Source organism: Ascaphus truei, chromosome 5 (genome assembly GCF_040206685.1).
Source record: "Ascaphus truei isolate aAscTru1 chromosome 5, aAscTru1.hap1, whole genome shotgun sequence".
NCBI classification, from domain to species: Eukaryota; Metazoa; Chordata; class Amphibia; order Anura; family Ascaphidae; genus Ascaphus; species Ascaphus truei.
In genome coordinates, this window is record NC_134487.1 from 67,482,189 (window position 1) to 67,493,489 (window position 11,301).

Genomic DNA, 11,301 nt, shown 5'->3' on the forward strand with positions numbered 1-11,301 from the left:
TAATATTGACCTATGTCAACCTTGCCCCTTTTTCACACCCCTGCCCAGCACATTCACCCAGTCTGGGGCTCCAAGCGCAATCTATTGGGTTAATACCCCAGGGCTCCCAGTGTGGCTAATACTCCATTTGTGGCAGAGCAAGGCCCTAGTCATGCCGCAGGGATACCAGACAGGGGGCTTTGGGGTGCAAATGACTTGGGGTGCAAAATTTTGGCTCTGTTCTCTTACCTGTGTGTTTGTTTGCAGGGAGGCAGTTTGGTTCTGGTGGCCACCATCCCCGCTGGGGCTCGTCAGCCTAATGCATCAGAGGGAAGGGACAGGCATCAGCAGGAGACCCGGATTCTTCCATGCTTCATTAATGGAACAGCAGATGGTGGCAGGAGCAGCGACGCAACCTCCATCGCAGGAGCAGGTTAATTTGGCCGCGGCAGGCATGCTAGCTGCACTTAAGGGTTTCCTATCAGTTTAAAAGCATTGTTGGGACGCGGGTCAGTGGGTCGGAGAAGGAGTGTCAGGGGTGCAGTAGCTGCGGCATGGATGCCAAGCGAGGGTCAGGGTAGTGATGTAGTACAGTATAAGCTTGGGCATTTTTTACTTTAGCAAATTATTTCCTTATAAAATTATTCCTTATTTCCTGTAAAAACCTGAAAAAAGCTTTTTTTTTAAGAGCGAGCAACAAAAACAGTTTACTGTATATTGCTCTTTAATCCTTTGGGTGCCTATAGTTATAAAAGATCCCATAACGTACAGTGGTGACAAAATGTTTGTGAACCGCAATGAAAAGTACAGAACTTCCATCGTTTTTCCATGATAACCTTCTTGAAGCAAAAGCAGTCTTTTCTTAAATATCCAAAAGGGTTTATATTAATTAACCAATTACAGGCAGTCCTCGTTTTACAACGCTTCACTTTACAACGAATGGCTTATCCAACGCTATGCAATGCATACCTATATTCATTTTTACAACGCCAAAATGGCTTATCCAACGCTCTTACGACGCTTTGCAATGTTGTGTATGTGTGTATATATATACACATTCACATAAACAACGTTGCAAAGCGTCGTAAGAGCGTATATATATATATAATATTATAATATATAATATTATATCATACTATATAATATATTATTTATTATGTTATATTATATATAATACAGTATATACACTATATAATTTATGTTTGTGCTGCATATCTTATTGCCTGCATAAAATATTTGGTGTATTTTAGTGTTAAAAATGCCTTCAGGAACGGAACCTTTCATTTAAACTGTGTTCCTATGGGAAAACGTGTTTAGCTTTACAACGCCATTTTGAGTAACGCATTGTGTCGGATAACCAAGGACTGCCTGTACATGTCATTTGAGAGAAAAAAATGATGTATGAATTAGACAAAACAATGAGTAATTAAGACTCAGGGTATGTTAAAATGTAAGTGAAACCCTGCTTTTATCAGCTAAAGGGGATAATTTGAATCAGGTGTTTAAATAATTAGGTAGATCTTCAGGTGTGAGTTTGTGAGGCAACACTCTATATAAAGATCAGAAACTTTGTGAGTTTGGTCTTTACCATGCATGTTTGTGTGGAAACTCGTCATGCCACAATCCAAAGAAATCTCTGAGGACCTCAGAAAAGCAGTTATTGATCCTAATCAATCTAGAAAGGGTTACAAAACCCTTTCTAAGGATTTGGGGCTCCACCAATCCACTGTCAGGCAAATGGAGAAAGTTCAAGACCACAGTCACTCTACCCAGGAGAAGTCATCCTACCAAAATCTCTCCAAGAAAAGACCAGCAAATCATCCAGGAAGTCACAAAGAACCCAAGAGCAACATCAATGGATCTGCAGGCCACTCGGCTAATGTGATTGTTCATGACTCAACTATCAGAAGAAGACTGAACAAAATGGTATTCATGGAAGGATAGTCAGGATGAAACCACTGCTCTCTAAAAAGAACATTGTTTCCGTCTGAAGTTCGCCAAAAAGCACATAAATTATCCAAAAGACTTCTGGAACAATGTTCTGTGGACAGACTATTCTAAGGTAGAAATTTTTTACCTCAATGAGAAACATTATGTTTGGCAAAAACCAAAACTGCGTTCGAACAGAAGAACCTCATCCCAAACGTCAAGCATGGTGGTGGGAGTATGATGGTTTAGGGCTTCTTTGCTGCCTCAGGACCTGGACAGCTTGCCATCCTTGACACAACCATGAATTTTGCAATGTATCAGAAGATGCTAGAGGAGAATGTCAGGCCATCAGTAGAAGCGAAAGTGGGTCATGCAACAAGACAACGATCCTAAACATACAAGCATATCTACAAAAGAATGGCTGCAGAAGAAGAAATTCAACGTTTTAGAATGGCCTATTCAAAGTCCAGACCTAACCCCCATTGAAATGTTATGACAGGACCGTATGCGAGCTGTCCATGCACGGAAGCCCTCAAATTTCACTGAGTTGAAGCAGTTCTGTAAGGAGGAATGGGCCAAAATTCCTCAAAACCGATGTGAGAGACTGACCAGCAGTTACAGGAAACATTTAGTTGAAGTTATTTCTGTTTAAGGCAGGGGAGCGCAAACTTTTGAAGTTGTGTCACCCTGCCAGGCCTCCCCCGGTCTCGCACCCCCTCTCCTCACTTGCAATAGCGACAAATGACACTCCGAGGTCACGTGACACCATGTCACGTAACCCGCGGCGTCATTTGACGCTGGTGATGTCACGTCACATGACGCCGCTGCATAATTTGATGCCGCGTTGCCATGGAGATGCGTCTGAATCACGGTAAGATTTGTGGTTGCAGAGGCCTCATGCGGTCCCTGGGCATTCATTTAAATGCCTGGGGGGAGAGCGTGGGACCTCTGCAAATGCCCGATCCCCCCCCAAACAAACCTCCCGCCCCCCCTGGGGGGCGCGACCCCAGTTTGCGCACCGCTGGTATAAGGCATACTGAATCTAAAGGTTCACATACGTTTTTACACATGGATATTGGATATTGAATGTTGGAATATTTGTGGATAAATAAATGTTGAAAAAGTAGGCGCTGTGGCACTCTGGTGCTGCTGCACCTATGGCACTCCAAGGGTTAATGGTCTCCTCCTTTATTCTAGTTGAGGTGTATCTTTCCAGTAACATGGCAGCGTTATAGACAAAGGTTGTCTTCTCTAAATCTGCAATTTAGTAAGCCCATAAATTCAATAACATGGCTCCAAATGCATCAAAGGATCCATTTTGGAAGTGTTATGTGGGACACTTCTGGATGGCTGGTGGAAAAGACTTGAGTCATGCATCCTCCCCAGATTTGTTTGTGTTATTCCGAATGCATTGGTTTTTATAACCATGTTGAGATTGGCTTCTTGGGTTTGTTCATTTGATTGGTGGAGCGTTTTGCTCAAGACATATGAAAAATTGTGACATACAGTATGACAAACAGGGTGAAATTAGGTGACAATGCGAAGAAGGGTGATACCATAAAATATGAATTCATGCATAGGGAAAACATTCAAACTGTCATAAATGTTGTTGTAGGCATCACCATTTGAAATAAAACAATTCCAAGATTACAGAACAAAAGCCAAGACAGATATATGCCGTTTGAACCATTCTGAACCATATTACTTTATTGGAACAATGTTGCTGGTACGGTATACAGTAGAAATGTATGTGCTAATAACAAGGGACACATCTGTGCATAATGATTGTGGAGAGGGGGGTAAAATTAATTTGTAAATAGTTTATAAATCACAAGTTCTCTTTCTCTCTCTTTTTCACTATCTCGTCTTTCTTGTTTTTTTTTTATTTTTGTGGCAGAGCAACAAGCAAAACAAACAAACAAACAAACAAACAAACAAACAAACAAGCAAACTTCCTCTAATATAACCAATACACAATGCTGCTTTTTTGAAAAAAAATATTAAATTGTTAGAAATTAAGGTCTTGTCATTTGTTGCATTGAAGTGAGTATTTTGAAAATTAAAAATGTGTATTTGTAAGTGTATTTCAACAGACTTAGAATATCCTTCTGTTAGGAGATTCTTGTTGACACATATCATACATGCCTGTAAAATTTTATGATTCTTCAAAAGCTTTTGCCTATGAGTCATGATATGATTTATGAGTCAAGCAATAGGTATACAGCAGCTTTTAAGTGGATTTAGTGGTGTAAAGGTTACAGTTCAGAAATGTCAGGAGAACACTTAGAACTTCTTGTTTTTAATCCATTTCTAAGTGAGTTTTAGATCACTCAGCACTAATTGGGTGATAGCGTTCTAAAGCTGATGCTCAGTCCACTCTCAGAAGGTGTTTCCTGTCTCCTTTCAAGTGCTGTAGTATCTCAGCATACAATTTAATTTAAAGGCTCTGCTGAACACATATCTGACTAAGACTGCGTTTATAGTGGCGGCTACGGCCACGTCGCGGCAAAACAAATGTATTGCCGCCGTCGTTTGCGCTTATAGTAGAAGCAACGGCTTGGTCGCGATCGCTGGAAGTCAAGTCAATTTGATTTTTCCAGTGACCGCAGTATGACATCACTGTCGCCGTCGCGTCACCGGCAACTGCACTATAAGCGCAGCCTTACTGACATTATAATAGTCTCTTAGGTGGTTTAAAAGAGTGAGAAACAAATCCTGAAAACGGAAAATGCATCATTAAAGTCTAAACCGTATGACAGATCCATGGTCGGCTCCAATAATTTCCTCTGTCTACAATGGGCTCCCTGGCTGGACTTCCCTGTTCACAGTGTGACCTGTTTCCAGGGACCCCCCCACCGCCAACGCCAGCCTTGGCCATATCCCAATGCACAGGGCGGATCCACAATATACAAACGCAATGAGGATAATTGCACCGTTACCATGCATATGATTGCATGCAAAGCAATGCACTGCCGGTTGCATGTAACATCTTGTGAGTCACTGGCTTTACTCCTTCAGTAATGGGGCAAAATGCATTGCATTGCTGCGTGTTTCCTCTCCATTTGATCTGCAAATTGCAACATCGAAGAGTTACTGATGGTGGCAGTGAATCTCAGAGCAGAGGTTCTGGATGCTCCAATATAACATTCATTCAGATAAATCACTGCCTCTACCCCAACGAGCCAACCCAACTCCCTGCCAGCTTCCCCCCCATGTCTCAAGATCGTGCTCACATGCCCTGCCAGAGAGCAGCATCGCTACACTGGGTGGTATTGTCACAGCTTGCCCTGGCACAAACATCTCTTCTGTCAATAGGACATTGCAGATGACAAGCAGCATCTCCTGTAATATACAGGTCCAATATGTCATGTTATTTAATATAAAATATGTACAGGATCTCTTGCTGCAGTATACAGCCCAGTATGTCATGCACTTTCTGCTGCAGAGAAGCATGTTATATAGAGGCCCAACGTCCTGCTGAATTATGCGCAGGCTATAGCAAAATTTTTCAATATGGCCGTCAACCTTGGATGTCCTATACCAGGGGTCTCCAAACTCGGTCCCCAAGAGCCGCACACAGGCCGGCTTTTGTGGATATCCCTGTTTCAGCACAGGTGGCTCAATCAGTGCCTCAGTGCTTGACTGGGCCACAGATTGAGCCACCTGTGCTGAAACAGGGATATCCATAAAAGCTGGCCTGTGTGCAGCTCTTGAGGACCGAGTTTGAGACCCCTGTCCTATACCTACAGATCACACATGTTGTGGAAAGGAACGCGCATCAATATGCATAGCTGGGAATCGGTCTTAAACCTATTTGCAGGATATCCTAACCTCATCCTCGGACACGTTTTTACTTTTTTACACATGACATTGGCCTAAATAAACTTTATTTATTTTTTGTCAGGTCTGGCTGCGCTGTGCTCTGCATTTTTTCACCTGTTCATTCTTTCTGTTCTCGGATGCACGCCACGGAGCTCGCGGGGTCCCCGGGTCCCCACGGCTAGGAGAATAAGAGCTGATTTGCCAATGGCAGTCCAGTCATTGTTATAGGAAACATGTAAACGAAAAGTCCTCATTAACGCCTTCAGGGGACATTGTTTCTAGTTCAAAAATTCATCTGGTGTCATCTTGAAGTTGTTGGCGTCCAATATCACCTCTCCTAGAGGGGCCAGGGGGGACATTGATCCTGCTCAATTGCCATATACTTCAATATTGAGAGAGGATGATTGTGTTCCAGGAAGTGTTTGGTCACATACATCTAACTTTGTTTTGTTTCAAGGGCTTAGCGTATGGTGGATTTGAGTTCTCTTATGCATTCCTGTAAACTTCGATCCATTGTTCCAATGTAATATGAACTACATGGAGGGATGATGAGATAGCGGAGGTTAACAAGCATATGAGATAATGCTTGATATGGTACCTTGTGTCCAAATATGAGTGTGTAAAATTAGTCCTTTTCATCAAGCCTAAGCGGCAGGTCGTGCACTCATGGCACTTAAAGCATCAGGACGTGTCAATAAGTCTTTTAAGTTGCTGTTGCATCTGAGTGCCAGAATTGGTGTTTGTGTTACAGTAGGTTCCTGGTACTTATTGGTTGCAATAATGTGCCAATATGTGCTAGCGAACTGTCACAGATCCTTTGTGACTGTAGAGAATTTGCCGGAGAACAGTATGCGGTCTTGTTTGTTTGAAGTAAACAATCCCTATCCTGATTTAAAGCTTTGATCATGCTCAATTTTTTTGCTGGGATAACCACGTGCCACAAATGTGAAAGTCAATTTCTTAAGTTCAGTCAACCATTTCTGACAGACATTTCCCTGTGTTGGATGGCTTCATTGTTGTTTCTTATTGCTGCATTTTGTACATTCTGGCTTTACTTAATTCCTCTTTTGGTTGTGGCGTTTGGTAACTTACTAATAGGTACTCACACAGGCAACCCAATAAGGGAAGTACTGCGCGCCTGAGGAGGGGTTATCCCCTTGATTTTATATTGTCATTTCCTACTCCCACCCCCCTATTTAGGGGTTTTGCCTCCCCCCCCATAGTTTTCTATTTGATTTTTGGCTTGCCTATTAGTGTGACCCATTCTGTTCACCTGTACTTACCCCCCCTTTTTTGCCCTCCTTTTTTTTGCATTTGTCTTTTAGCCATTGTTACATTGTGAGCTGAGCTAAGTATAAACCTTGTGTTCTTTTTGGTTATTTGAGCTCACACCTTTTCACCTGTGTGTGTTTGTATACACTATGTATGGTGTCAATTTTTATTGCGGGTCTACAGTAAATGACTTATTCTTACTCAATTGTTCCTCTCATTTGCTTGTGTTTGAGTGTGGGTTTCCTACTCCATTTTTTGTGTATGGATATAGTTCATTAAGGATTTGACACTTACACTTGAACATTTACTAAATAAGCACTGATGCCTACAACGTTCCAAAGTGAGGGGAGATGCACCTCTATAGGTGAAAACTAGTATGAGAACAAAGAGCAGAGAGCCAGGAAGGCACCAATTTTAGAAGATGCCCTCAGTATACTGTGAGTGCACCTTCATAAAATAGGTGCCTTTCTGTCTCTCTGCTCTTTGTTCTCACTAACTAGTTTAACTACCCATAAGAATTGAAAATAAGGGAGACCATTTTTTAGAGATGGGGGGTGAAAACTGGAAGCAGTCAAGAAAGTATTTCGTTCAGTGGGCTTAGTGTATATGGTGGAATGAGAAATTAATCAGTTTTCCTGATCAGGATATCAAGGAAATGTATTTTCTCAGTGTCTGCTTTACATGTAAAATGTGAGTCAAATGGAATTTAACATGGACACAAACATGCTCAACTCATTCATAGTACCGGTCCACAGCATAAAAAGATCATCAATGTACCTCGAGTAGAATATGTTTGATGTCCAATGGGCCATTAGTCTGGCACTTGCATTTGAGAAAGGCCCTTAAGGCCGAAACGTCATACTTTTTGGCTCACAATAAATTTTCTAAGCAGAAATCCGCAGTGCCCAGGTTTTTTCCTTCTTATCTGATGTCCGATGGGCCATTAGTCTGGCAGCAGAATCTCACAGAAATGTTGAGGCATTTACTGTGAGATGCCTTGGTTTTTACCCAGGCAAGTGATCGGATACAGGTGGCTGCATATGTAATTGGCACATGGGAAATTTCCTGTAGTAGTTTTAGAAAAGGTGGTTGTAACCTTCAAATACCTCGGAAGAGTTTGTACCACTGACCGAAGCCAGAAATCAAAGTATTGGGCCATAGGTCCAATTATATTTTATATAAGGTCCAATTTATATTTTATAAATTGTAGAATAAAATTGTGGTTTGTGTGATTGTAAACTGGGTTAGCATGGACAGAGCTTCATAATCTTTTCTTTTTAAATTAATTTAATTTTAGTTGTAAGGTTGCAAACATGTTCTCCTTGAGTAGTTTTCATGTGTATGGTTCGAGGTCACCGTTCCGTGAGGTGGCAGGGCCTGGTGAGACAAATCACGTGATCTGGCTGTAGGGTGAGGAAATTACATACGAGACATCTTTAAAAAGTTGAAAGGTCTGGATATGATATAAACTTTCAAATATATAAAGGATTTCAACAAAGTACAAGAGGAAAGCATATTCCAAAGAGAAAAGAAGTGCTAAAACAAGAGGTCATGCTCTGAAGCTGGAGAGTGGATAGCGTGTATATCGCCGGAGGCTCCTGGCGGCTCCCGGTAAAGGACGTCGCCATCTTGCGTGCAGTTGCACATGAGTAGGACCAGCAGCAGTACGGCGGCTATTACAAGGGATCGCGCATGCGTAGAGATGTCCCTGGTAGCGGCGGCCATTACGTTATGGGCTCCGCGGGGACTACAACTCCCATCATGAATAGGGGCTGCAGCAGCACATGAGCAGGCTCAGCCAATAGGGCTGCAACATTCCCTGCTCACAGAATGGATACATTTGGCGCACTGTGAGCCACGCCAGTCGGAGCTGGGACAAGGATGGGGTAAGTTATGTATGCAGGTGTCTGTGGCAGCGGAGGCTCAGGCCTCCTGTGAGCCTGTCATATTCTCTAGCCTGCTGTACCCATGCTTGGCCACCGGGATTGCTGCCGCTCTCTCAATGTCTTGTTCTAGCCTGCAGTACCTATACTTGTCCACCGGGATTGCTGCTGCTAAACTAAAGAACTTTCCAGACCCTGATACCTGACATCTCTGCACCTGTGCTCTACCTCTCAGCCTGCCTATATAAACCTCCCTTTCCTGTTCCTACTGGTTCCTGAGCTCTTGCTGGTCCCTGTGTTTACTGCTGTGCTAGCTATTGCTATTGTCCTGTTCCAGTCTCCTCGTTGCCGACCTCTGCTTGTTACCTGACTACGCTATCTGCCGCCTGCCTCTGACCTTTGCTTTTGACCCCTACCACGCTCTCTGCTGTTCTTGCCAATGGGATCCACTTCAGTCGAAATCCAATCCTTGACAGAGCCATAGGTATCGCACCCCACACACACACCGTAGTTACAAATCTCCCAGGGGGTGGGGGAAAGTGCGCTACACTTATATACCTATATCAATGATACATTTTCATGATTAGTTTCTGAAAGTAATTGTTCGTTTGTATGTTGTCCAGTAACATTTATTAAACGTGCAAACCATCGATTGATATAAAATGAACAGTTCATTGATATTACCACCTTTGTGGAATTTTAATTATTAAACAAAGAACATTTAGCATTGTTTAAAAGGAAACTAAGATGCGTATGCATAAATCTATGCCAAACTCGGTGTTAGAAGCTATTGCCAATTATAGACTATGGGGACATAGTATACGTAGTATGGGGACAAAGCACCCCAAACTCCCCTTTGCAAGCTAGACACCCTCTACAACCCAATATACCGCTTTGTCCTACAATGCAACTACCACACATATCACTGCGAAATGCTCACAGAACTAGATTGGCTATCCCTTGAGTCTAGGCTCAAAGTACAATTTTCCTGTCTTGCCTTCAAATACTTTCTGGACAAGCTACCCGCCTATCTGAACAAGCTTCTCACCCCTACAACATGCAGAACTTATCACCCGAGATCTGACTCCAAAAGGCTGTTTACAGTCCCAAGGTTCAACAAAGAATCTGGCCGCTGCGCATTCTCTTACCGTGGACCTCACAATCTACAGTCTACCTGAGACTTTCATAGACACCTCCAGTCTAAGTTCTTTCAAAACTAAAGCGGTCTCACATTTTAATCTTGTCTGTAACTGTTATACAGTACGCCTATAACATATATTGTCTCTAACTGTCCATAAAATGTCTGTAAATTTAACATTTAACAATGTATTGTCAATATAGCTCTGTGCCTAGGATTTACTTGAAAACGAGACGTAACTCTCAGTGTATTACTTCCTGGTAAAATATTTGTATAAATAAATATAAATGTATATCATAGATTGTTACCTCATAGACAGTGGGTCTGCAGGTTTCTTGCGTCCATTCTTCATCTAAACACTCATGTTTTCTGGAGCAGCGATTCCTGCACCAGCCGCACTTCATAAACGCAGGTGAAGAAAAGCATTGGCTGCATGATCTAAAATGGTCACAACCAGGGCCCTCCAATGGAACCTTTGTTATCTGTTTTGCACAGAAAAAAAACAGCACATTAGAGAACGTTAATCTTTCCTCCTCCATCTTCTGCATCTATGAGGTATATGTGTCAAGGCATAAATTAACCTTAAACCATAAATCCAACAGCACCGGACTTCTCGAATTGGTGACCCGATGTCGATAAAGGTGTCACAGCCGCCAATCAACAACGGAATTGGAAGTGGAGAGGGTTCTAAGTCTGCTTCGGTTGGGCCGACAGCTCCGATGGAGCGGCTAGCACCATAATCCCCTAGAAAATTAGCATTTGTACCGTGACGTACTTGGTACGTCAATAGGGTCTCTTGCGATCACTGCTCCTATGGCAATAATTACAAGTATTTTAGTGCAGGAATTCACAGGAACTAAGTTGCAACCCCTTTCTCCCCCTCAATCTGTATTACTATGGCAGTGATGGAGTAGTAGTATGGAAAAGTGTTGTGAAAAACAGTTATTTTCACTTTTGCAGAATTTATCTTCAATTTTTGTAATTTTCACAGAACTTTAGTTCTCGCGCTAGTTGCCTTTTTTTTTTTTTTTACAACATATTGACTGATTTATTAAATGTTCTGTGTATAAGGAACTGGGGCTATTTTTACAAACAAATATTTGCAGTTTTTTATTTAGTTCTGGGGACATTTTTTTTCTACAGCTCATGTAAAATCTCTTTGTTTACATCTTATTCTGAAGGTTCCCCCCCCTGATTATGAAAAATCCTTCAGTGTATATTTTTTATATGATCTTGATCCTGATTTTTTTCCCGTAGTTTTAACTTTTTCTTTTTTTA

At 42.1% G+C, this 11,301-nt stretch overlaps 1 protein-coding gene across 3 annotated transcripts in view; it reads right to left on the reverse strand.

Annotated features, from left to right (window-relative positions):
- Nucleotides 1–11,301, reverse strand: part of MET (MET proto-oncogene, receptor tyrosine kinase) — a 139,507-nt gene that overhangs the window by 52,301 nt on the left and 75,905 nt on the right. For all 3 annotated transcript variants that reach the window (XM_075599978.1, XM_075599977.1, XM_075599979.1), the window contains one exon: nt 10,332–10,505. In XM_075599978.1, the coding sequence (XP_075456093.1) occupies nt 10,332–10,505 (174 nt within the window). The remainder of the gene's footprint in view (nt 1–10,331; nt 10,506–11,301) is intronic.